The sequence below is a fragment of the Rhea americana genome, unplaced genomic scaffold (assembly GCF_003343005.1).
Source record: "Rhea americana isolate MKP2758 unplaced genomic scaffold, rheAme1 scaffold_102, whole genome shotgun sequence".
In the NCBI taxonomy this organism is placed as follows: Eukaryota; Metazoa; Chordata; class Aves; order Rheiformes; family Rheidae; genus Rhea; species Rhea americana.
The window spans coordinates 2,695,547-2,722,796 of NW_028185062.1; the positions used below are offsets into that span (position 1 = coordinate 2,695,547).

At 37.7% G+C, this 27,250-nt stretch overlaps 1 protein-coding gene across 1 annotated transcript in view; it reads right to left on the minus strand.

Moving 5' to 3' along the window:
* The window catches only part of LTK (leukocyte receptor tyrosine kinase), a 98,692-nt gene that overhangs the window by 56,173 nt on the left and 15,269 nt on the right, over positions 1–27,250 (minus strand). Inside the window, exon 2 of the mRNA XM_085305528.1 lies at positions 124–234. Within this exon, the coding sequence (XP_085161654.1) occupies positions 124–234 (111 nt within the window). The remainder of the gene's footprint in view (positions 1–123; positions 235–27,250) is intronic.

Sequence of the window (27,250 nt, forward strand, 5' to 3'; positions counted from 1 at the left end):
CTCCAGTCAGAAACCCAGGGGCATGGCTTCCTCGTTAAGGGTGCTTGTGACTACCAGCATATCTGCTCCTCCTATATTCTGAAGTAGAAAWAAGGAAGATTTAAGGAAGAAGACTGATGGTACCTGATCTAGAAGGCTGATCTGATGACACCATCCCATTTCTTATCAGAGAGAGCTCATGAGGTGGGTCTGGTGAAGAAGAGTTTTCCTCATGTGATCCAGAGCAGAAGACAACTATAACAAAACAAAAACCACATGGAAGAGTTTAAAGTTTCTGTAGAAAAGTCTGCCCCTATGTTGTTAAACATCAACATATATTCAACAAAGCCCATGTTATGCTACACCAGCCTCATTATAGAGTACCAACATAGCATTCTCCCAAGGATGTTTCAAAACAGCCCTAACAATTTCCAGAAACTGGTGAATGCAACAAAATATTTTACTTACTAAAACGCTCTTTACCCTGCTTTATTCATTCCCATTTTTATCACCATATAACCCCTAAAGAGACTCTGTATATTATAGTTTTAGGATGCTATAGCAACAGTACTGCTGTACACACATAGCTGCCTGTTAACATCACATCTTTTATTCTAGAAATATGTGCATGTACAGGGGAAATACGCAACTGTGGAGCTTGCTGCATGCAAAGAGAGGGGATGGTCTAACTCACTGCTTCTTTCAAAGTCACAAATAAATGCTCTTCGGGGTGACATCCTAAGGTTTACTGCTCTAAAGCATTACAAGAAGAATTCAACTGTAAAACACACGTTATCTGTAGAATGCAGGACACGGATTTATCAACAGTCTTTGGAAGGACTTGCATAACTTGCTGTCATCCTCACCGGGCGAGGACATCTGAATGCCTTGTCTGAAATGAATGTCAATAAAACCTTTGCACCACCGCACACACTCAGAGAACAGATTTCTTAATTACTGGTGTAAAGGCTGGGATCTTCAAAGGAACCAAGTAACTTTCCTGTACACGATATCTAGTAATACGTAGTCTCCTCAATACCTTTATTATTAATCTTCCTACATCATATCTATCTTAGGATAGAGATATCCTGAGTCATACATCTATAAAAAAGTTCTTCACTGGTAAGTGAGATACTTGATCATAATCAAGATATTGATATGTATACATTTGTGCATTTTTATTCGGATCAAATCTTGGAAAGAGTCATGTGGTAAAGTTTGGTTGTGTTGGAAAAAAAGATCCTAATCTCAGAAAATATCAAAGATCATAGAAATTATTTTCCACTTAATTTTCCCTTGAATCAATGTGGATATTAAACCCAGCATGCTAAGATCAGCTAGTTTTAAATTAGGCTCTTGTTATTCAAAGCAAAACAAATTTACAAAAAAATCTTATTTATTCTGATGTTTCTGACAAATATTCAGTACCTTCTGATTTGTCTTTGGAACAATTCAAACCAAAAATAGCATTTTTAAAATTTTATTTCATGCATGTGAAAATATGTAAGTCTCAAAATGAGTGTGCAGCAATCATTAGTTAAGATCCAGGTCTTTTGTTTTTTAGATTCATAAGCAAGTTGACCAGAAAAAGGTATTACTTGTTTTCAAGAAGTGTTCAAAGACAGAAAGATAAAAAATGAGTTGCTTTCAAACCTCAGTGGTGCAGATTATGAACCCAGCCTTATAAAAATGTGACGTATCAGAGTAGACTGGAATCCTACCTGAGAAAATGCACATGAATTGTAGTTGAGACAAAGACAGTGTATGCATATCATTGATCAGAAATAAGATATTCTCAACAGAACAAATTTGAACTTTACAAAAACATACAGAAGGATTTGGAAATAGACAAAAACAAAAACCTTAAACATATGTTCAGCTTTCTCAAATTTACCACTACTTTTGCAGACTACTATAACCATCTGCATTTTAATGTTTATGAAAATGTGCATCACATGCTAAACAAAATACTATGAAATATTTCATACCATGAGAAAGCCATATCCTTTCATCCTTTTTATAGTACTAAGACAGCCTTTAGCTTTCATGGGGTACTAAGGAAAGGGTAAATTCAGACCAGAACAGCTATCAAACTGTAGCAGATATATGCTGTACTGATGCTACACCTGGAATGTCTACAGGCTAGCTGTCAAACACTGCAGTTTTGGGAGAGGTCCGTGTTTAAAATATGTCAGGACTTTAATGTCTGAAAAGCTGATTCTGTACTGTATGTAAGGGGTTACACTGAGACTGGTCTATTAAGTAAAGTATGTTCAAGAACTGGAAGAAATTCCTGAAAAGAATGTGAATGCTTTTTTGATGCTTAGATCCTCAGAATTCGTCACAGCCTGCTTTACAAAAAGTAACAGAGGAATCACTTCACAAAACTATCTGAAAACAAACATGGTATGCAAAAACAATCTATCATACTTTGCAGGCAAATCTATTTCGTCAAATTAAAAAAAAATATCTGCAGTGGAAAAAGAACATGATCTCTTGGCAACTTGAGTCTGCCCCTCCTAGGTTACGCTCTGTGACTTTTGAGGCGTTGCTCACTTCTGTATCTCTCAATCTTTGTTAAGCAGTGCTGCAGCTTCAGTATTTACTTCCCTCAGGGCTTTCTCTAATGTCCGTTCCACCCACTCATCTACTCACATGCTCCAAGCTGCTTGTATATTTTGAAAGTAGCCTGAATATCATGGGATCCACAACACACAGTTACAGTCATGGCAGAAGTTCTGCTAGACACATACCTCTTAACAAAATTTAATCAAAATATTTACCTTGAACTCCGCTGTCTCACTTATTTATACACCTTTGGGTTTTTCCTCCTCTTTCTTGTTAGCAAACACAACTTCTAGTGGTAGACTATCAAGAACAGAAGCTAAAGGTACTCGAGACACAAATTTATCGCTTTAGCATGACAGAAATCCAATTAATCTTAGAGATGGCTGAGATGAACAAGATTCAAAAGTTTTTGGTACAGTTGAAATAAATCTCTATAAAGTTTGCAGGCCTAGTATTAAGATACATTAAAACATGAGTACTACTTTGTCATGAAGAGCACTGCATGAAACTTTGTCTGCTAATTACATTATCCACTAGGCAGACTCTCAGCAACATCCTATTCAATGCTGGCAAAAAGCCAAAAGATCTCAGTCAAACACCTGGTAACAATGCTGTTCACCAGAGCTGGGAAGATGCCTCTTACTGAGTAGGGGCATATAAGAGAAAGGAAGATAACTACTGTTGAATTAATTGAGAATCAAAATGCACCTGGAAAGAAGAGGAGGGCCTGGATCCAGTGATAGGCAAGGAATTCTTTTAAAAGCTCCCATGAAAATATTGCCCATTTATTTATTTTCTGATAGCAAAGAGAGCTATTACTGAGCAGAAGAGTGCTTACAGTATGATGAATCCATATGCAGGAGAAATATATAGAAGATGATGACAGTCCATTTCAGCCTGAGCTCTTACTTCATATCCCGATTCTTTTCTTCTCTTGCCCGTTCAGCCTCTCTGATGGAATTGAAAATCTACTGTATAAAGTCACTAACAGATTATGYACATTACTTTTCTTCAAATCTAGGAACTCCATAAATGTTTCTAATAACTCTAGATCATATCTTTTCATTCCCCCTTATATGTAATTCTTATATGACATGAATTTCAGTATTAAACAAATAATAAAGACCATCTCTTATTAACTGCCCAATTTCTCTGTCTTAATCAGCAAAACAAACAACTGAAGTGAAATGAAATGTGAGATGGAAAGAGAGGAAACTGTGATAAGTTAGGCCTGCCATTAAGAAACAGWACAGCACAAATCCATCGCTTTCTTCGTAAGAGAACACAGTAAAACCAGAAGTCTCCAGCACTCAGAAGGTAATTCCATTTCTTTCACTATCTTACAGAAAAAACATTCAAATGCCTGCAGGGATGAAATTTTTCTTGAATCCTGATGTTATTTTGTAGATGAAAATAAAATTATAGAAAATCCTTATAGAACTCATGATGGAAAATCACTTCTGGATCAGCTGAGCCACTTTATTGCCAAAACAGGAATTTCCTTCAGAGTATCTTCTAATGTTTTGTCTTATCTAATATCAAAATAGTAATTCAATACTTTTCACTGCTCCTCTTAGAAGATAACACACAGACTAATAGATCTGACTGTTAGGAAGTCAGAAGATAGAAGATTCTCTGTCTACTCCCTATTCTAGTATTTTTCAACYGCTCCTGAACCTACCACTTTCAGGTCAATAAATAATCTCTCCCCTTAATGAGCTCCTTTGCAGCTTTAAGTTATTAACCTTTCACCCTACTAATATCACTGTCACTAAAAATGTCAACTCCTGATTTTTCTTAAACTCTTTTATTCTTTGCTTATTAGTTGATCGCCATGTCCTTTGCTTATTTTTTCATTCTTTTTATATTCTCTATGGATGCATTGCAAGTAATGACCAAAAAGAGGAGCAAAATGACAAAATGCAATTTTGCCAAAGCTTACTATATAAAGTAATACTTAGCAATACTTCAGGACCTTCTTTAAGCCCTCTCCAGTTCTGAGGATTCTTGCTGAAAGGCAGACATAAGAGCAGGTTAACGTCCTGTTATGTAGATTGGTCATGTGTTCCTTCTTCAGATCTCCCTGCTGAGTTGTGCTACAATCACATCAGTCACTCTCACCAAAATAATTCCTCTTAGCTGATCATCCACAATGACATCAAGTCTTTCCCTGAGATATGTTCTTCCAGAACAGATATCCCCACTCCCTAAAGCTACACTGTCTGTTCTTTCTGCTTGAGATACATAATTTTACTGTATCACTGAGTTGGACTCATCTTATTTTCTCTTTCCTAGCCTTTAAGTTATTGGCAAATCATCAGTAAAATTTGTATGTTGTCTTCTGACTCCCTGCTAAAACTGTTAAGCAGCACATAGCCCAGAACTGACTCTTGCAGGAACTCACAAGCAAAATTAATCAACAACAATTCCTATTTGTCCAATTATTTAAAACTAGACGTGACATATTGATTTGTACCAGCCAAGTTTATGCATTAATATAGCATGTGTTACCAATTTAAGTATGTGACTGAAGTCCAAATGCTCTACGTCCACACTATGACTTTTGTCAAACTTGTAAACTCATTTAAAATTATATTGCAAGAAGAACTATTTTCAAATGAGCCCCGTTGATTGACATACAATTATGACTCCTTTTCTTGTTCCTTGATCCCATATCAAGTGTTCTGATATTCTGATATTTTTTCTCTGACTGATAAAAAGGCAGCAATCTTTTTATTACCCAAGCTGTCCTATTCACCTTAAGTACAGAGTATATCAGGATAGGCAAAYAACACAGCCATTTAGTGTATTCTGTTTACTCTTTTTAAATACTACTGCAACACTACATTTCTTTCAGTTCTCCAGAACTTCTTCAGTATCCTCATACTTACTGAAAAAAATCAACATTCATGTCTTTTAAAACTCCTTAACTAGTTCTTTCAAACCTCTTGAACAGGAGCTGTCTCAAGCAGTTGCATTTCAGACTGCACATCTTCATAACTGCTTTTTCACAACACCTTTTTGTTGTTACGGAAACAATTTCAGCATCATTACGTGACAGCAGCACTTTTTTTCTTTTTCCTAACCTAGAAGAAAAGTATTTATTGAACAGTTCTCCTTTTTGGATCTATTACTGATGATCCTACCACATACATTACCACAAACAAATATCATGGCTAAAATATTTTTGCACTTGGAAAACTTCCTTGGACGTCCTAACTCTGCTGCTCAGCAGGCTTTTTCCTGTTCTCTTTTGCTTTCTTTATCTATTGCTACACTTTCTAGTTTCAAAATTCCATTTATTGCAAGCAACTTCCTTTTATTTTTCCTATTTGTCAGAAATATTTCTCACTTTTTACAACTACTTCCTCTTTCATAATTGTCCTTTTTTATACCAGCATACCACCTTCTTTCAACTATGGGTTTGTGGCTTTCTAGCCATTTCCACAGATACCTCACAGTCTTTCTTTCAACTGAGTTAGCTTGATGTTGTTTTAAACTTTGGGAGATCTGACTCTTCTGGAAGTATACAGATATAGCACTTCAAAAGTTATTTAGGCAGTAAAGTCCCATTTATCTGAACATATGAACCCAAATACATAGCAGATTGCTTCAGATTTTATTCTATTGGGGGGGGGAATCATTCATACCACAATCACTTCTACTTGATAACAGCTGAGCTCAGTTCCTAGCTCAGTTCTTATTTTTCTGCTGAGAATAAATCTTTAATGCAATATTGTAATATGCAATATGATGTCCTGCATTTAGACACTGCCATCTATTCAACAGTTGCAAAGATGTCTTCATGCAGGCAGAATAAAACCTCCAATATGTCAGTCGGTTGAAGGCTTCCCTGAAAAAACTCGAAGATTTTTTTTCTATCCTTACACACAATATGCTTGTGAGTCACAGAATCATAGAATCAGCAAGGTTGGTACTTCATCCAGTTTTCTAAYTGGATTTAGCAGTCTGTAGCAGTCATCAGCAAGCACATCAACATGTATTTTAGGTATTAACTGACCCTTTGGCCTTCAAGATTATTTGCTTCGATGGCTGGGGAAAGAGGAAATGTCATTTTTGCTATCCAAATCCCTTTCTGTTCTTTGATTTACAAGATTATGACTAAAGATGCTAAGATACCCACCACAGGAATCTTTCACCTAGTCTGAGAAACTGCTCTTTATCAGCAGTTAGGTTTAGGAATGGCTAATTCCATTTCCACTTACTAACCAGCCTCCTCACACTGCAAACAAAAAACGAAAGAACTCCTCTTTAAATCCTGGGTGCCTTGATTAATTTTATTCTCAACACCTTGACTTTCTGCTAAACTAGTGATTTTTTCTACTATCTCCCTTTGTTGTTAATTTAATGCCATCCAAAAACATCTGGCCTACCAAATGTAGAAGTTTGCTTCTCCTCTAGTGAGCTGGGGGATAGTCAAACCATATAGCCTCTTTTCCTCAGAGAATAGAGACTGTTGCTTCATAAATCCAAAAGTCTTATACAATTTTCTGTATGGTTTCATGTGCAGAACTTGAACAGTGTCTCAGAAAGTGATTTATTTCTTTAGAAATAAATAATTTCTAAAATTATCTATGTTCAGTGAGACTAAAAATAGTAATTCATGCTAATATAGACTATCCTTTGTAGTTCCTTGATGATTTATTTTAGAAAACCTATTCAGTAGTTGCAATCCTATCTCAGATCCCAGCCACCAAAGACAGAACGCTGCCTCTGTGCCCAYCTGCTCATTGCTGACAAGGATCTTCTTTCTAGGGTGGGAGCTGGATCAGACTGAAGAGCTTTTCACAGCAAGGCATTGTGCAACGCACTGTTCTAATATCCACCTGGATTGTCAAAGATCATCCGCAGTTTCCATGACACACAGAACAACCAGACATTTACAGCTGTACCAAATTCCTGTAGTCTTCTTTCCCTGCTGCTCACAGCATGCCTGCTTCCTGGCTGCCCCTAAAACATTAAATGTTGCTTTGTCTCTCATTTCCTCTTTTTCTCTATCCAGTCACTCAGTAGCCAGCTCTTTTCCTGAATGATGATGTTTCCTGAATCATATCATCCAACCATTCTTTATCCTCTCCAGTGCTCTGTAGGGTGTGTGCTCATCCTTCCAAGCCTCAAAATCTTTGTTTCTAACGAAACCACTAAGCTGCACTTAAAAAAAAAAAAAAAAAATGATGACAACTCTAAGTACAGGCATACAGGCAGAAAAATACAGAATATTGCAGGTTGCTGCCATTGTGCTACTGCTATTACATGGAACTCAGTTAGAAAATCTTTTGCCCGTGCCATCTAAATATTTCTTTCAAAGCTCACTTATTAGATAAGTTTGATGGATCCCAAGATGCATTTCTTGGGTCCTCCACCTCTTCCCTTACTTGGTACATTATCCTGGAGTAGCATCTTGCTAATTATGATTTCTTATTCAGTTTTCAGTGTACATGTACATCCACTGAAATAGATCTGAATAACTATTTTAATTACAGCTGAGAAATAGTATGCCAAAAAATCTTCTTGAAATTCAAAAATATGCCATCTACTGAGAACTCCTAATCTACTAATTGTGTAGTGTATACATGCACATGCTCATGCATGCAGATACTGTCACATTAACTTAGAGAGATTTCTCTTTTTATAGCCTAGCAGTGCATTACTCATATATCTATTTTTATAATACTAGCTGCTTATTACTCATAGATAATAAGGGCTAGGTTTTACACTCTCACCTCCACTAAAGCTGCCAGAAAGCATTTATATGCTACACAAGTGACTAAAGGCTTTTCAAGGACTTTTGGGATACATCTTACAGGGGAGCTCCATTCTGCTCTGTCATTTCTCCTCCTTACTTCCTCTTCTCTCTTAAAGCTGAGGTGATGGCTGGCAGAGAAGACACCTTTCCACTTCCACTAGCTGTATACAGACATGACGCTGACAGCACACTTTGATTRTATCAATCAGTGTTGTTTCTCAAGAGAAAGGATTTGTGTATATGGCCAAGAGCTTTGCTGGCAATCAATTCACACTTTTCTTGGTAGAATTTAATTCATCTGAGCTACAGTTTTGCATCTGAAAGCTGACCATATCTTGGGCGATGGCATGTGAAAAAAAGCTACATTTGATGCCTCTGTGTGTTAGAGACAGYAGAATTCCAAATCCTGAACTCTTAATCTGGTACCTTCTCTTCCCTTTCTCCTCTGCACACATTAATGGGAAAAAATATTTTAAATAAATCAAAAGATGCATAAGGTGTGTTTAATCACAGGAAATATGGATCTTCTTGGAAAAATGGATGCATTCTCATATTTTGGGTGAAAAATACTGGCCAAAATGGGGGGAGATGGGAACTGAACATGTTCAATGAACCAAAAAATTCTGAATCTTGGAAATGTTTTATTSCCTTCTCAAACCTTAAAATGTTTTATTTCAATTTTATAGAATAAAAACATTATTTCTAAGCAAAATTTTCCCATGAAAAATACGTGAAGTTCACTTTGAAAATGGTGAAATCAAGTGAAAATTAAAGACTTTAGAAAATTCAGTAAGACATTACCCAAAGCTGCATTTCTAGCCAAAAATAACTGTAAAGTATTTTAAATGAAAATCTTTATCCAGCTGTAAAGCACTGTCCCTCTTTACTTCACTTGCAGTTTGTCATACAGGCGTTAACAGCTTTTATCTACTGTATTTATTTGCCTTCAGTAATTTTGCCATGGACCCTAACTTCATAAAAATATAGAGAGGTTCTTGCAGTGAGATTCATGACTTCCAAATGCATATCCCCAAATTTATCATTTTTGTTAATTAATTCATGATCAGTGAGTGAACTCAGAGAAACTTTTATCTGCTTGCACTGTTGGGGTTGTTCTCAGCCAGGAAGTCTTACGCAACTCTGTTTTAAATGAGTTTTACATTCTGCTCAACCTTCTCTACTATTTTCTGAATGCTCATTTACTTCAGCCCTACTCTTTTCCACAGCAGAGTGAACCTGAAGGCTAAACAACTCCTTCCACATGCTCAAAAATGGAGGGAAGAGAAAAAGACATTGGTGGTCCAAGTCAGGTTGGTTTGCAATTCAYTACTGGACTCAAAGAGTCTACAATGCATACCACTTGGTTGGCAGGAATCCCTCTTCAGTCAAACACTTTGATCAGGGTAAGCATCCTTGCAGGTAGTGCATTTCCCTTTGCTACTTCAGACAGAGCTCTGCTGGATAATCAAACAGCAGCTTTAACTTAGCTAGGACATAATCTGCATTCGCCATGGCCTATTCCTCACCCCGATAATGCCGGAATGTGTTGACACTTTGGCTTTTACAGCAGCTCACATCAGAATCAGGAAAAGACGTACACAGAGAGATAAAGGCTTGATTTACTTTGCAATGTTGCCTATAGCGTGAGTGAGATCCTGATAAAGGAAGTTTTAGGGACTTGAAACAGCAAGTCTTTAGTCACCACCTGGAAGTTTTGGTTTGCTTTGCTACACAAGAGCATGATGAGACTTCCTTGCTGAACACATCTTTCCACCTCCTCCAATGGCAAGATGGTGCTGAATGAGACACTATCAGTCTCTGACATTGCTTGTTCCCTCAAGTAGGTGTACATGTGATACAATAGAAAGATGAAGCATTTCAGTCAGCTGTATGCACCTCCAATGCTCTGTACATCTGTGAAAGGGAAAGATTATTAGTGATTTATATTTATTTTTATATAGAAGGAACTGGTGGACTGAGGATGAAAACTGAGAACATGGAGCTACTGCCTTTCTAATCAAACTCAAACCAGAACATGAACTTTGCCTTTGGTACATCAGCTGCAATTGCACTTGTCAGAAGAACAGTTCAAGTAATCCTGTTATGTGGCTCCAGAGCTTTCAGACAAATACACTAAACTAAATTGGTCTCGGTGGTAGGAATCAAATCCAAGAATCTGCATTCTCTTCCCTTGCTACAGACAGTACAAGAAACAGTAAGAGAAGGATTTCTCTCACCCTCCTTATCCATCTTAGGTTAGCAGTCTGGCTGCCCTCAGTATTGCAAGGCAAGGAAAGGGCAGCTCCAGGGATGGCTCAGACAGCTGTCTTGGAAGTAGGTCCACACTGCATTTTCTTGAAAGGCAAACGACTGTTTCAGAGGTTATCTGAAACTACTTTCCATTCCCAGTAGTGTGCTGCCACTCATGGGCTACAGCTTCCCTCGGGGTTATTCTCGAACATTTCACCAATCTAGTTTACAATCTGGCCACACAAACAGTTGTATTATCAAAACCAGAGGGATGACAATCTGCAGGGGGAAAAAAGGATGCAAACCTTTCAATCTGGCTTTGTCACTGCATGAGAAATTGCATGCTACRATACCTGTTTTAAGACAAACTGCCAATGAATTGGTCTCCATTAACCACAAAGAGAGCTTAACTTGGATGACCAGTTTATACTAGGTATATGACTCTGAGCTGGATAAAGTTAAGGGGGACATGTCCAACTCTAATAGATGTTTTTAATCAGCTTCAAAGAAGAATCTAAAAGGAATATAAAACATTTTGTTTTACAAGGGAACCGTGCTTTAAAATTGTTGTGCCCTTCTGCATAAATTTAGGGGAAGAAATCTCATTGTTGTATTCCTTCAGAACAACATTCATTACAGGGATTTTCAATCACAGCTTAAAAGGAGATGTGTATGTGTGAATTCACACTTATAGATGTGACAGGCATAATTAGCCACAAGGGAAGGTGAAAGAAGATGTAAAGCCTGTAGGCACAGAGAGGGTTAGAAAGTAGATGAGAATGACACCCTGAAGAGACTTTCAAGTATCCTCACTCTCTCCTGATAGCCCTAAAATGCTTAACACCGACTGTTTTTTTGATGATATGTTTTTCATATGAAAACGCCAATACCATTATGTAATGGGAAATATCAGTATTTTCCAAATATTCATATGGAAACTGTTACAGTATTTTGTTTTCCTAACGTTAAAATATCTCTTCTTTACTGCTCTGAGTTCAAGTCTGTAACATAATGCAGTAAAACAGTGTAATATTTAGCTGAATGGAAATATTTGAAAGCTATCAAATGCTATCAAAGTTTCTGCCATATTGAATGACTAATTTGATTAAGTCAAAGCATAAATTTGGAACAATTTGGTTTATGAAAAATGTTAAGATTTCAACTCTTTATCATTATTAGCAATGAAGCAGAATTTCCAGAAATCACAGTTTCCCATGAGATAAAACATATACTTTTCAACAAACTCATAGGCTAGGATACCAAAAAACAACCCTTGTGAACCTCAGAAGAGGTACAAATAAAATTATGCAAAAGAGAAATGGGAGACATAATTGCTAGACAGCTGCCCTTTATAGATAAGTTCAACTACCACCTTCAGGGTACCTCTGCATTTTGTGGCCTGTAGAAGGAGATCTGTGGCTTTGCCCTTCAGCTTCCATGTCATGTTAGTGCACCATTTTGCAGGAAAAGAGAATTGGTATGCTGGCAAAAAAGTGAAAGAAATATAATTTTCAGATCTAGGTTTCGACTGAATTATTATAATGAATACGAAACTGATCCTGTAGAATTTAATTTAGTAAAAATGATTTTCAGAAGCTATGTTGTGTACAATTAAGCAAAAGTGGAGAGAACAAAAGTGACTTTAAGCTGTCCTTGAGTTCCCTGGATCCCTTGAGGTTACTTATATTCCTTTCAACCCTTGTTTTACTAGGAGCAGCTTTAGGAATGCTCTAAATGCATGCATTGCTCTAAGAATCCCTCAGGGGCTGTTCTGCTCACAGAGGCTATCCAAGCACAAAAAAAGACATTTCCTGCATCTCTTTTTCTTTGATCTACTTTTGACACAAGGATGACTGCCAACAACTCTTCATCATCTAAGGATTTCCTTTTGAGAAGTTATCCCTTGCACAGCAGCATAAGCCAGCCCTAAGGATACTCCACACAAAGCGACCCTGCAAGAGGCAGAGGAACAGAGCCCACCACACAGCAAAACATCTAGCACTCCCACCTCAGCTCTGCCATTAGCCCTCTGGGTGACTGTGTGTAACAACATGGATAACGAAGTCAGCCTCATGGGGCAAGCGCTTTGAACTAAAATAAGGGAAAGTGCGATGTAAAGAGTTGGTTACTGTTGTCATTATCAACCCTCCTATTTAATCTGAAAGAGGAGGAAGAACTATCACAGCCAACCCACACTTCCTTCTTCAGGACTCTTAGCTGTGGAATCTTACAAGTTTTTCTCCAATATTCAGCTTCTGTATGAATCTACTAGGAGATTCACCGGAGAATTAGAAACTAATCAATATGTAGCAGATAATTCCATCCTTCCACAGTTTCACATCAGAAACAATGTCATCTCCTAGCTTCATCAGAACTCATCAAAATCCACTATCTGCTGAAGAGCGCATGACTACCAATGAACCTTGCTGTAAAGATGTGGCTAATAACTTGCATGCTCCCAGGCTGTTTCCATCCTAACACTCAAAGTCCTACGTGGGAACTGCATGCAAAGTGCTTCAACATAATTTCTCCTTAAAAACAGCATGCACAGTTCACTGTGCCATCCTACACAAATGTAACATTCAACATTGATACACGTRAAGCTCTTTGTGCAACAGGCTGCCCAGGAATGAAAGAAGAAAAACATTTTGCCACATCTATTTTTAAATAATGAGAAAACACTCAGGTATTAAATTAATGGAGGATCAATATATAAAATTCCTTCCAAGATGTGGCAGTGACAAACATGTATCAGAAAAAATGGAACTATCACTTTGGGAAAGCACCAGATGCCATGTTTTAAGCTGAAAAATTAGCATTTAATTAAAAAAAGAAAAGTTTAATCCACATAAGGAATTTGTGAAGAGTACATACCTATTCCTTTCAACCATACCAAGCTTTAAGAAATTTGTTCATAATTCCTGCTATTGGATATACTTTATTTTCTTTTTCCAAATAATCATAAAAATCTCATTGTGGAACCAGTAGTAAATATTAAAAAGGGGATCTTCCTTTTTTTTCTCCTGTTTTATTTAACACCCTTACTAATGACTGCTTTTAAAGAAGATTAGGCTATTCTTGCCTTCCCAATTCCCTTTAAACCAGGCTCTGCTCTCAGCTGCTTTTTCGATGTTAAACAAAGAAGGAAGGAGGAGCCACAGCACCTCTATAGAAAAGCAACAAACTGAAAGAGTCTGGTAGTGAGTTGCTTCTACTACAAGAGCCTCCAGTCTTCCCTCCTAAGACAGTCGTAGAGGGTAAAGTTTATCTCAGCCCAAGGAGGAGAAAGGGACTAGGAAGAGTAAAGAAACCTGCCAGAAAGGAAACTCATAGGTGTTGCAGAGGAGTTAAGAAGTGAGGGGGATGCAGAGATACTAGCTATTTGACTTTTTGAGGAAAATGCAGTTATACAAGGATGCAGACAGCTACTTAGTCACTTTAATTTTATGCTATTGCAGGAAGAGCTTCTGTAAAGAACTCAAAAATTCTTGCAGCAGGAGAAGATTCTAGTTACTTCACTCCTAATATTACTATACAGTCTGGCATCAGAAGCACCATATGTAATATAAGGTACTAATACTAATTTGAGTATGCAAGTTTAAGAATGAAGCCCACATCTCTTATTCTGACACTGCACTAAAATATCCATTGGAAAAATGTGCCAATAGCTGGAGTCAGCAGTAAATACATGATGTAAAAGACTCAATAGAATCATGATATCCCTGATTGTTCTTGGTCTGAGGCTGCTATAGATATGTCAGAAAATGGTACCTCTTATTACTACACTCCTACTGTTAACATTTTTTTGAAGTGAAGTCTCAGAGCAATAATGTAACAAAAGATTATAAACTGAATTTTGATTACTATAGTTATGGCCCACAGTTCTCATTTTGGTTAAGTAATCTGAAATAGTGGTTCAAATGTACCTTTCTAAGCAAGCTGGAAAAATAGCAAGTAATTTGATTTGATGGTTATTGCAACATACTATTCATTGCTCACCTATTCAGACTCACAGAAAGAACAGAATTATTATTGCCAGTGCTTAAGAAGTCTTTACACCTAAAGATAAATGACCTGTGAAGTAGTTAAGACACAAACATGCTAGGTAGCCAGAACGGAAAGAAGACTTCACCAAGAATGCCAACTAATAATCCAGCTAGCAGAAGGGACCGTTAGAATTTCCAAGAGACGGTCATTAGCAACTTTTACCATACAGGAACTATACAAATTGCCTAAAGAGTAGGTTTCCAGAACTCCTTAAGAGAGAATTCAGAGCCAAAAAAATACACAGGAAAACCCAAGAAGGAAACAGATTTCTGTTTTCTCTGTAGTATCTAGAATGCTAAATACAACTCACGGTCATAGAGATAGCCAGTTCAGCTACTGCCAAAGAAAACCCCTGTCAGCAACAAATACAGCCCCCAGGTGAGCATTATGGGGTCAAGGCACAAGAAATTCTGTGATCAGGAAGTCCAAAGATAGCTGTTGGCACGCATGTAGTACAAGGCAGACTCACATGCTGCTTTGTCAGGCCACTTTCCCAATTTCCCATCTTAACCATCCACTTCCACACACTACAAACTGATATATATTCTGCAACTGTCTAGAGGTTTTATTTGCATTGTTTTATAAAGAAAAAAAGCAGTAATAATCAGTAAGGCTACTTATTAACAGTCTTCTTCACCTAACAGGCTTGCTGTCTTAGACAAGGACAAAATTTGGCCTCTTCTCAGTTCTTTCATGAAATTTCTCGTTCATCTCAGCTAGATTTACTGGCAAGCTTCCTACAGCCTTCTCACAACAGCACCAACAGGAGTGTGGATACAATAATCCCTCTTCAGAATGTTTTACAAAGTTACAGCAGAATGTTGGCCTTTTTTGTCAACATGAAGAGGCAGACGGGAAAGACAACACATCCTAGATGACTAACAATGTCAGACAATATGGGGAGTTAAAGCTCAGGGAAAGAAAAAGATATGGATAAGGAGAAACTTGTTATCCAAACATGTCTGTTTCTATAACCAAGAAAGGAATGTGAAAAACAATCAATGTTTCTGTTTTATTTACATTTTCCCTTTCTTCTACTTGGTCACCCTCATGTGAAAATCACTCTGGGCTCTATGACTTCAAAGGATAATAATATCTTGTACACAAGGAAAGATACCTTCGCCATTTCAGCTGTAATTTAATATTATGACAATGTTTTCTTTTAATGAAAGAGAAGAGAGTGTTTATTTGAAAGTTGGCGGCTGGCCACCTCTTTTTAAGCTATATGAGGTTGTGGTTTCTTAGAGCTGTGTGAAACAACTTTTTATGAAATCCAGGAGGGAAAGGCAAACACCCAAGACAAAAAGAACTGCGTACCATTTTCAGCTCTTCCACTGACTCACTGCACTGTGCACTCTTGAACATGTTCACTCTTTGCAATTTAGGTACGTGCAGCAGCTCTGATCAATAATGTCCTCCCACACAGATAAACAACAGGGCCAGGCTCTGTCCAATGCATAGAAAGGCAAACTCCCAGCCCAGAAGAGCTCATGCTCTCAGACAAGCATTAACAAAGAAATGTGACAACGAATAAAGGTACATGGAGAGAAGAGGAATAAACATAAAAGCCAGGAGAGAACAGATACAACTCAGTTGCACTCAAATATTAAAATACTTTTGTTCTGAAAATAGTTTAGAGAAATAAGCTATCAAAGGGATTAGGTTACATAACCCTAGTGACCCCATACAAAAATTCAGACAAACATCAGAGAATATATCGCAGGGCTCTCAAAGACAGCATTCAGCTGTCACAAGCTGTGCTATTATTTCCAGTTTTACTGAGCAGAAGACTAGATGGAAGTATCTCCTGGAAATTACAGAACACACAGCAACTGAAAGCCACTGCCAATGATACATGACAGTTACTGCTTGACTGCACTTAACAAAACTTAGCACTACCCTTCAGTAAAAGTTACTTCTTTATATTTTCACTTGTAAGCATCCAAATGCTGCAGCTAGGCTATAGGGTGACCATGTCAGGGAGTATGAGACCTATGTGCCTTTTTAGAGGATGCAGCACTTGTGTCTTGCCAAAAAATAGTGATTACCTCAGAATTATTTTGCTAAGATGCCCTTCCCCCCAACCTTAATTAAATCTGCTGGCAAGGCAAAGATATACCACACCACAATTACAGTGGGCTTCCACATAAAGTATCTGAGTACATAGTGATACTTACTATTCACGCTGAATACTGTAGCTTATATCCAGAGGTACCACTGCATAGGCAAGTGAATGTGTATATACATGCGTGTGTCTGCATATACTACTGATTGAGGCTTAATTACATTTTCTTGACACAAAGAGATAAAGTTGTGAAAACCTGCACTTACGCAGAAACTAATTGTAGTCTTGTGATCAACTCTTTAGCTGGCAAAACAACTTTTTTCTGCTGATGCAATGCATTTTGGGGGTCAGGAAAGTGTCACTGATCGTTTTTCAAAGTTCCAAAAGGCATTTTAGGACCAGAAGCTCAGACCTTGAGTATGTGTCACTCAGACTTAAGTCTCCATGGGAGTTCAGGTAACAGCTTCAGATCTCCTCAGTCATTTTCAGATCATTCTAGTGCAATCCTCGCACATCCTGTCAGGTTGTTCTGCCTGCCATGCCGCCCTAGTGAGGCCAACAAGCAGACTGATGAATCTACAAGAAAAGGAGCTTACTTCTGCGAAGTAAACAAGTAAAGGCACAAGAACGCTCTTCTCAGAGGGCCAAAGACTGCAGTTTGTTCTTATAGTACCTTCCCCAGTAAAAGGCTTCTCCAGAAGCTTGCCCAGAGATTGTTCAACGTGAGAAAGGAAGCAGGAATACAAACAGCATAGTCCTAAAGAACTGTGCATGGGGAAGGAGGATAGAGGAGTCTTGTTGGCGATATAACCCTTTGAACTGTGACATATTTACTCTAGCCTAGACTGTTACCTTTGTTCTAGGAAAAGGATATTTCATTAGCAGCAAGCTTGAGCAAAAACTAACTGCACGCAATGAACAGCAGTCCTAGGTACTGCTAACATTTCTTGATAGAAGTCATGACCTAAGACATACAGAATATGTGTAAAACTGTGTGCTAAATATATTCCTCAAAGAATACAAAAGAAGAATATACAGGCTACACTCCTGATCATGTGAGATAAAATGTTCCCACTTTATTGTGAAAGTTTGGTTTAGGCCCATAAATAGGAAAAAACGTTAAAGCTACCCGAGTCACTTAATCTTTGCAGTTATTTTTGTTAAAGGAAAGAATATACATTTCACCCTCCTCTTTAACAGATAATTTGATTCTTTCATTGGTGCACTGTCTGTAATTTCTGTTGCTAACATCCATCACATGCCTAATAGGCCAAGAGGCTCTCTCCTCACTCCTGGTAAGGGCAGCCCTTGTTCTACCCACTTTCCCTTTGGCCATTATACTTTTAATTGACTTTTCTTCTCTTTCCTTTTCCTCAATGTGTTTTTAAAACTGCTCCAAGATCTATTTATATCCTCAATAACCACTTCAGTCTCCCTTCCCAACATGTGTGTGTGCATGAAAGTCACTGCTTTCACAGTGACTAAAGTCACACCCCTAAAGCAAGCTAGTAAAACTTTTAAGAGTTGTTTTTTTCCAGAAGACTAGGAAAAGATAAAAGGAAGAGGAAAAGAAAATGAAAAATAGAGTCAAGTCTGCATCCTGTGTCTTCTCAGATACCCTGTATCACTCAATTTGTTTGCTCTCCCGATTGTTAATAAGAGGGGACAGAAGGCAAATGACTAGGAAAGAATATCCTGGAGTCCACAATGGCTGAGCTTTCTGCATATCTGCTTTACTCATGAATTGCACACCAGCTTTAGGCGGATTACAAACAAGAGAGGCCCCTTAAGACAAAAATAAGAAAGTCACAGTCTGCCAGTGACTGTAAGACTTCGTTGACAACGACCATTGTCATTGCTGGGTTTTGCAGTTCAACACAAGCTAAAACTGAGCAAATTGTTTTCTGCCCATGGGAATTCCTCTTGCATTCCCAGGAATATGGCTATTTGAAACTGGGAGGGGAAGAGGCAAGTCAACGAACTTCCAGTTGAACTTGCAGCTCTTGTGAAGGGGATCACCAAATGTCCTAGAGTCATACATCATCCTTTCATCAATTATTCCATTAGCTGGGATATCCATGGGAACTATCTTTCTTGGTATTAGAACCTAACTCAGCTCCTTCCCAAGACAGTTTAATTATAGAAGAACACGGGAGGTAGGATGATCCCAATTTCTTCATTACCTCAAAAAGTCAGGGAAGCATTGAAGATGCATGTTAGTACTTCGTTTCCTTGCTGGTAGGACTTGTACATAGAACAATTTGCTTGGAAAATTTAAAACCAACATTTTTAGAAATTAAGCGAAGTCATTTACTTTCAGGTATTCCATGAAACTGGAAGCATCTTGGCATGTCCATCATCAGTTCCAGGGGTTTAGAAAGATCAAGCTACTGGAAAGGATCTATACTATTCTGCTTTGCCACTTGGTTTTGATACTCCTGCAATACTGCAGCAGTCCTCATGACAGAGCTCAAATCAAGCTATCATTTAATGAGGCAACTATTCCCCCCCCCCCTTTTTTTTAGCCAGAATATGAGTAACTCACATACTTTACTCCTCCTTGCCTTGGCAGGTCAAACCACCACTACAAATCCAAGTTGCCTGGTGTGAATACCAAAACAGATGAAAAGCCATGAAGAAATCAAGATATAAAGGTGCTTTACCAGCAGTGAGGCAGAACATTTTTCATGTGTTCTGGATATTCTCAAGCAACAGAGTGAGAGTATCCTCCTGGGTAGCATATAGATTCTTCATGTGCTTCCTGCAGAACAAACCTTCATGTGTATGAGCTTTCACCTCTGTGCTGAAATCCAACATTACTCCCTATCTGCAGTCTGACATGTAACTTTCCCTCTGTTGTAGCACGTTAGCACACCATATCATGCAACTGCTTCAGGATTAACTGACTTTTGCTGAAGAAGCTTGTAAAATATAAAAGCTTTTGTCTCCCCAACAAGTCTCTGAACTTGTGATTAAATGAGTCATTATAAACTATTTAATGATATTTTAGTGGAGATAAATACTGATTCTTCAGATGTTTTTATGGACTTTTCTGCTGATTCAGTTCACAGTACAGTAAGGACTCAACATTATGTGTGTGAACTGACATATTGAAGAGACTTGTCAAAATGAGCCACTAGCAGTTTGTGGATCTTACCTGTTGTTAGTTCATTTTGGATCTTATAAAGAGCAAGCTGTGACTTACAGGGTGTTCTTTTAGTGTTGCTTGAAGTATTGTGCAATATACGGGAACAAAGGATTTAATTTAAAGAGACTAAAATATCACCACAACTAAATTACAGTTGTTCTCAAGGCTTCTGATCCAGTTGGGTTTGGAAGAACAAGAATTTACAAAACAAAGATCTGCGTACTCTGCATGGATTTTATTTCTAAAAATTAGCAAGGAAATATTAAGATTAAACCAACATATTACTAACACAAAATTAGTTAACTTTTCTAAATTGGTTAAAATCTAGCTGTAGCCAAGCCTAGGTCACAACGAATTTGGATCAATGAATCAAATGGGTTAATGATGATGTCTTAAATAATCAAATTCTGAAATCATCAAATGAATGCATCAGCTAATCAAATCAAATCAGAAGGTTAACACAGACAGGATTGCTTTTCATCAATCCTCTACCAAAAGATTGAAAGTGATGGCCATTTTCCTTTGATCTAACACTGCACCTCGGTTCCAATCTAACACAGTAATCTTGGTGCACTTTGTATTGGACATGACTTTGTCATGTCTGACTTTGAACCTTTAAGCAAGTTGTAAGAAAGTACAGTGAGCTTCCTTCTTGTATCACTTTRCTGTTACAGAACTGTTCTTCCCATTTTGCATACAAAATGCAGAATATTCAATAAAAGCCACTATTAAAACAATACTAGCTCTGAATAACACTTCTTCACCCTGATGATGCCTACTAATTTCAGAAAGTCTTAGTTCTGATTTACATGTAGGGAACTATTAACAGCACTATTTCCCATTTCATCCATGCTCACATTCTGCAGGGACAGAACAAGGAAGTTTCTTTCCTTTAAGGCTAAAGGAAAAGAGAATGAGACTTTGTATTTCTTTTCCTGCTCCACTGTCTTGGAAGCTCTCATGCAGAGAACTGCAACTACTGGCACTAAACAATGCAGTAGCTTGTTAAGAAAACAGAAGCTATAGTTTCTTTGATAGTAAAGGTGGGATCAATCTCCTCAAAGCAGAGGGAGCCTCCAAATGACATGATCTGTCTAGGGGCAACCTGTATAGACACTGTGGAGAGAAAAGTACCTTTAGGCATTCAATCCATGTCTGCTAGCCATGGATTTGGGACAGAATTGTGTCCTCCCTCTGACAGCCTGGATGACTCCTGCTATCACAGAACAGAACTGTTACCACTAATATAGCCAATGGCAAGTGTCTTCACTTCCCAGTATCTCCAAAGCGATGATATTTTTCTACTCAATAGGGTTGGTGAACTATGAGAAAGAGCCTCTTGTCTTAATAGCCACAATTTTGTATTGTTTTATTTTAAGACATGGGGAGGGGAACTTCCATTTATTCAAAGATTCAGAGATCTCCTTACTTCAGAAATCCAGGGTCAGTTATTTCAGCTTCCTAGAAATAGCCAGTGTGGTCTAATTCTCCTGCAAGACACATGCTTTTGGTCTTTTCAGCCAGAGCTTTTTAATTCTTTTAGGAACCACAGTAGATTCATATCTAAACGGCCTGTTAAAACTTGGTGTGTGTTATCAGAGAGAGCTCTAATCATAACCACACTGCCAGAAGAGCCAATGGTGCAACCAGAATCAGAGACTATTCCAGAAGCGTTATACATCGGGCAGGGGTGAATTCAAAGTAACTTGGAGACAACTTAAAGGATGCCTTCTTTCCACAGTACAGGCAACTTCATTACCAACTTCATTAAAAAAGATCTTGGCATCTTTATAGCTGCAACTCACAGTCCAGCCAGTGCTTTTCATTCTTCACCCCAACTCTGACTCTACTAGCATGTGAACATATGCATGTTCACATCTAACCACTGTCATATCATTGTACCCTCAAGAAAATTACTGAAGTAAAGAAATCTTCATATAAATTATGAGACAATAAATTTTGCCCTCACCTTTTTCAGTATGAGTGTCATTTAATTTACAAAAATTAAAGTTTACCCAGATGCATTTGAATAGGAGTTATTCCAATTCAGCTGAAAAGAAAACTGGAATAACAGCTAATAAAAAGAAATTTTTCCTGTTTATTTCAAGACTAACACCCACTATGGACTAACACAGCTAGGAATTAAATGTAGTTTCCTGAATTGGCAACATATTTCTTAACTTTGATACTTATTTATAATGGCAACATCGATACCGACAAAGTCAGAAATTTCAGGTTGCTTCTCAGTATTAAGTTGGGAACTGAAGCTGAGATGTGAGATTTCCAATTATATGCTGTACTATGTTTTTGCATAGTGCTATGTATACTGTCTTTAAACACCCATCAGTTTAATAATTCTAGACACAGGACATTTTTATGTTTGGAGGTTTTTGGACTTTCAACTGGCCAATCATATAAAACACCCTCTTAAACTTCTATATAATTAGATCATTTCATGTTCTGCATGGTGCCATTTTCTCCAGAAATGGGTACTTCTTGAATTAACTTTATTTCCAAGTCTTCTGTTTAAGCCCCTAGTTTCCATCCTTCAGACATGGATTTATTTTGTGTGGTAGAAACAGGCCTGGTGGTAGAGAAGTAAGGGAAAGGGTACTTGTCATAACATTGGGGCTACAGGGCAGTGTAACCCCTTCCACCCACAACAGCTCAAACTCACATTAAGTTCTTCATTATTTAGAAGCATCCCTGAAAACAGATATATTATTGAGAAAATTTATGATTTCTATTTTAGCAAGTACTTTTGCAACATTGCAGTCAGTGTAGATGCTGCTAAAGCATCTGTAATACTGGTTAAAAGGGTTTATTGCCTATTTACATTTTAAGTGATTTCATAACGAATATTGTATCAAAACTAGTATCTAAAGTTTTCTTTTCTCAGTCTGGTCACAATTCTATTTTCCTCTTGTCAATGCTTAAGGAATACATATTCCCAAAGAAGGAAACAGTTAATACTCTATCATCCATTCAATGTTTTCCACTAATTTAAAAATGGCCCCAGCCCACTAGTTCTGTTGAGGGGTGGGGAACTTTAATTTTTCTCTTTTATCAATCATACCAAAGCCACTTTATGCTGTCTGAACACCTTCCTTGTTGAATTTTTGATTAGGACAAGCTAAGAATGAACTTGCTTAGATACTCTGATGTGCACTCGCGTTTATGTCTCCTTCTTTTAGTGTATCCTCTGGATACAGCTGACTCTATATAAACTCTATGTGGTTTTGTGGCATTGCTGTCACAAAGTATAGCATGTGTTGTCTAGCCATTCCTGGTCAATTTAAAGCTCTTTACGGTCACATGCTGCCAACTGGAATTCAGCATTGCTTTCTCTTCATATCAGTCAAAAATCAACAATCACTTGCATATCACTCAGTTGCTAGCGATCTGAGACCTGCTGCTTTGGTGCACCTCAGTGGCTGACACATTTGCAACACCTTTTTAATCACATCTGTGACAGCCACAAGCACAGGAAAAGGACAARCATTATCTAGTTAAATCTGCCAAAATTTTGGATTAACCCCCACTGCTTTTCTTTATTGATATGTATATATATAATTCCTCAGCTGATTTTAAGAGGTCATAGTTGATGCTTTTACTCTCATATTACAGTGGTATCTATCAGATAACCACAAGATGACAGATAAGCAATAAAATAACCACAGTGTAGAAATAAAAGAAGCGAATGGATGTTCTCTAATATGAAGAAGAAAGAGAACCTGAGGTCATTCAGCCAGGTTAGAAGTATCAGATTATGAACAGATATCCAGTGAATCAGCAACTGGTGTATCTGTCTCTAATTAGCTCCTGGATACAAACCCTTCCAGAACCCTCGAGGTATGAGGCAAATTAAGAGATTATAAATCTGTTTAGGAAGGACAGGCTGTAACAGAAAAGAAGAGGTGAATGAGTGTCACAGTATATTACACTGCTGCTACTTTTGACCTGCACTGTTATTTACTAAACAGACTGTAAGACTCTCAATAATGATGCTGAAAAGGCAAATTGTTCCATTAACATTAGATTCTTTATTTGGGAGAGGAGGAACCACAGTACATGTATACCATATAAAGATATAACAGCACTATCTACTCCGGCATTAAAAAAAATAAATAAACAAAATAGACAGCTTGAACCCAGAAGTCCTTAACAAACTGACTGATGATATCTCTGCCGTAACACTCATTTTTAGCAAGTCTTGGAACACTGAAAGCATCTCAGAGGATGAAAAAAAGCTAGTGCTTTCTTGCCAGTCAAAAATTGTAAAAGAGGAAACAATTATATGCTGGATTGCAATCTTGAGCAAAATAATGGACAAATGGTATTAAATTAAGAATAAGAATAAAATTAAAAAGTCAATGTGATTCATGGAATACAGGTGAACTTAAATCCATCTTATACTCTGGAGAAGACAGTGGCTTTGTCCACATGGACATCCCCTGCAGCACCTGAACTCTTTTCAGTCTTCCAGCACCGTAAAATTGTACCCCACCTACCCATTTAAAAACACACCAGCAGATGACTTCCTAATGATAGGAACATACACCACCAGGTTTCCAAAGCATAGCAGACAATTAGTTCTGACTAAATCTATATAAAATGCATCCTTCTTTCATAATTTTTTATCACATGTTCATTAGTTTATTTGTTGATATTGCATTCTTTAAAAATCACCTGTGATGCACAGGTATGAAGGAACATGCTAGGTCTCCAGGGGAAAAAATAGGAAATTTTAAGGCACCATGCTTCTGGCTTCCCCTGCAAAATTCAGCTGATTTGCATGCAGTAGAGAAGAACAATAAACTGATGTTTTTGTCAGAAGCCTTCTAGGTCTGTCCATGGAAAGAAGGCTCCAGTAGCATACAGCATTTGCATTTTCAGTTTCTTCTTTCAGGAGGCTCCTAGCCACCCCATTCCCAACAATCTGATCTGACATTTATGCATACCTCTGTTTACAGTCTGCATGTCAGGTGCAGGTTCTTAATAGGTGTACCCTTGATTCTAGTATTAGTAAAACACAGATTATACTAGCCTTGCAAACAGCTAACTTTTCTTTCAGTGCCCAGTCTATTTTTCAGAATAATTTGCTTCATCCCATCTTTCACTTCAAGTATTTCAACCTATCTCTAACTTAGCCTTTCAGTTAACAGCTCAAATTTATGCAACTGTATCAGAGCTGTAACATTAACCAAGTGTCCTTGTCTTGTGGCTTTTCTTTGTCAGAAACAGCCATCTTTCTCAAATTGTATTTTTGTATGAGTCTGTGAATACAGGAATTTTTTCCTCAGCTTTACCCAGCAGTATGCCACTAGTACCTTGGCAGAAGTTATGCAGCAGCATGGAAGATTCCATCCTCTACAATTTCTTTTCAATATCGCCAGGAAAATATGGAAGTACTGCCACAAGTCTCCCCTCAGTATCTGCCAAACGCCTTTCCAGAAGGAAAGATTCCAATTGCTTCATGCCAAAATTTAGTTTTCATGGGCATAAGTTGTGAAAAGGTGGGATTCACAAGAGTACTGTTAAGAGATTAAACTATTTCTTAGCATAAATTATCTGGTAAATACGTAAGAGCGAGATTTAAGATTTCAATCACCTAGTACTTAGGTGTAAAAACTAAGGAGAAAGAAAGAGAAGCAGTATAGAAGTAGCCTAGACGACTAGCTTAAATTAGCCTTAGTATTTACTAAGTACTTAATTACTAAAATCATAATTACTAAATAATGGCCAATAGTAATCCTGTCCTAAGTGCCATGTGATGAATTGGTTTGTAACCAATTCAGTTTGCAACTCTGAACAATTGCTAAAAATCTTGGACACTGCAGTAAATAGGCTGCTGTCTATATCAATCCTTCAGTGACTAAACTAGAATGAAGAGAAGCACAAGATTAAAAACTGAATCTTCTGTTAGTATCCTTTATATTTTTCATTATTAACTCCCTGGATTAAATTCTACAGTGTACTACCAACACTCTGTGTTACCTGGGGCCTATTCGGTTAGTGCACAAGCTGTCATCTGTGAAAAGAGGGCAAAAGCATTTCTTATTCTGTTCATTTCTTGGCATCTCCTATATGCTCGTCAGAGTCACAACCTATTCTTTTTCTCCATGCTTTCTCCTCCCCCCCCCCCCAAAAAAAAAAAACTGCATTGTGAAAAATGGAATGGATGTCTATATTATACTGTGGAGAACTTTGGCATCAACTAATAACTTTGGAAAATAAACCTGAACATGAAAGAAAGAGATGAAGAAGGACTAGTCCCTTTGCAGCAGTCGCACAGCATATACAGAATGAATCCCAAGGAAATGGATGTCTAGAGAGTAGTTTACAGGTAAAGAAAAAAAAAAAAAAAACACATGCAGCCTAGAGAAAGGCAGAGTTCTAATAGCCCTTGCAGAGCCAGAAGAGAGGAATTAGCAAACCTAGAAGGAAAAGAGCCCTCATAACATCCACTGAACTATGACTGGGTAGATCAGTAGGTTAAGTGCAGTGAAAAGCATTTCCAGGTAATCTGCACTGACCCCTAATCACTGCCCAGGACTTTCCACTTTATCGAATAAAGAGAAGGGAGTGGAAATTATGTCAATGAAAGGACGAACCAGGACCATGAATATCAGTCATAACAGTTAACAGAAGTAAAGATGCAAATACTAAAGATCTTTGGATGAACTGAAGTTGAGGAGAAAGGGGACTCCCTAAATCAGACCTCTATTAGATTTTGAAGGAATTCTGCAAAGTAGGCTATGACTTAACCAAAATATGTGAATAGGGATGGGGGGGGTGGAAAGAAAGGAGAGAGAAAGAAAATTTGAAGTTTTATAGAAATTACTAATTTTCTAATTTTACATTTTCACATTTTACATATTTGTGTGTGTGTGTGTATGTGTGTATTTATTTATTACATAAGAAGCCTGTGAGCCCTTAGGAGATGACAACAGAATGATGCAGTTCTAGTGAGTTTTGAGGGACTGAAGAACAATTAGGGATAAAAAAAATAGTGGAGAGATACCTGTGCTAAATGGACTACAATCCTACAGAGAACAGGAGCTATGCTATGATATCTCATAAGCTATCTTAGGAACAACAATGGTGCAAATCCAAAGGCCTAAAGTAGCTTCTAGTCAACTCCTAGAAGACACAAAATGCAGTTGTCAGTGCAGTTTCAAGGGGAGCAGCTCCACTAGTTCTCCTTCAGAGAAAAGCTGGAGGCATCAGCTGAGTGCAAACCATTGGAAAGACACTGGTGAGTGCTGACTGTCACCAGAGGGTGAAGAATGGCCAGTAAAAGATTCTAGTGGAAACAAACAGTGCAGAGCACCCCTTCCAACGCATGTACGTCTGTGGAGCAGAAAGCATTTTGTCATGGTGAGAAGTTATCACTTCTCTGATGAAAGGCTTTTAAGCAATCAAA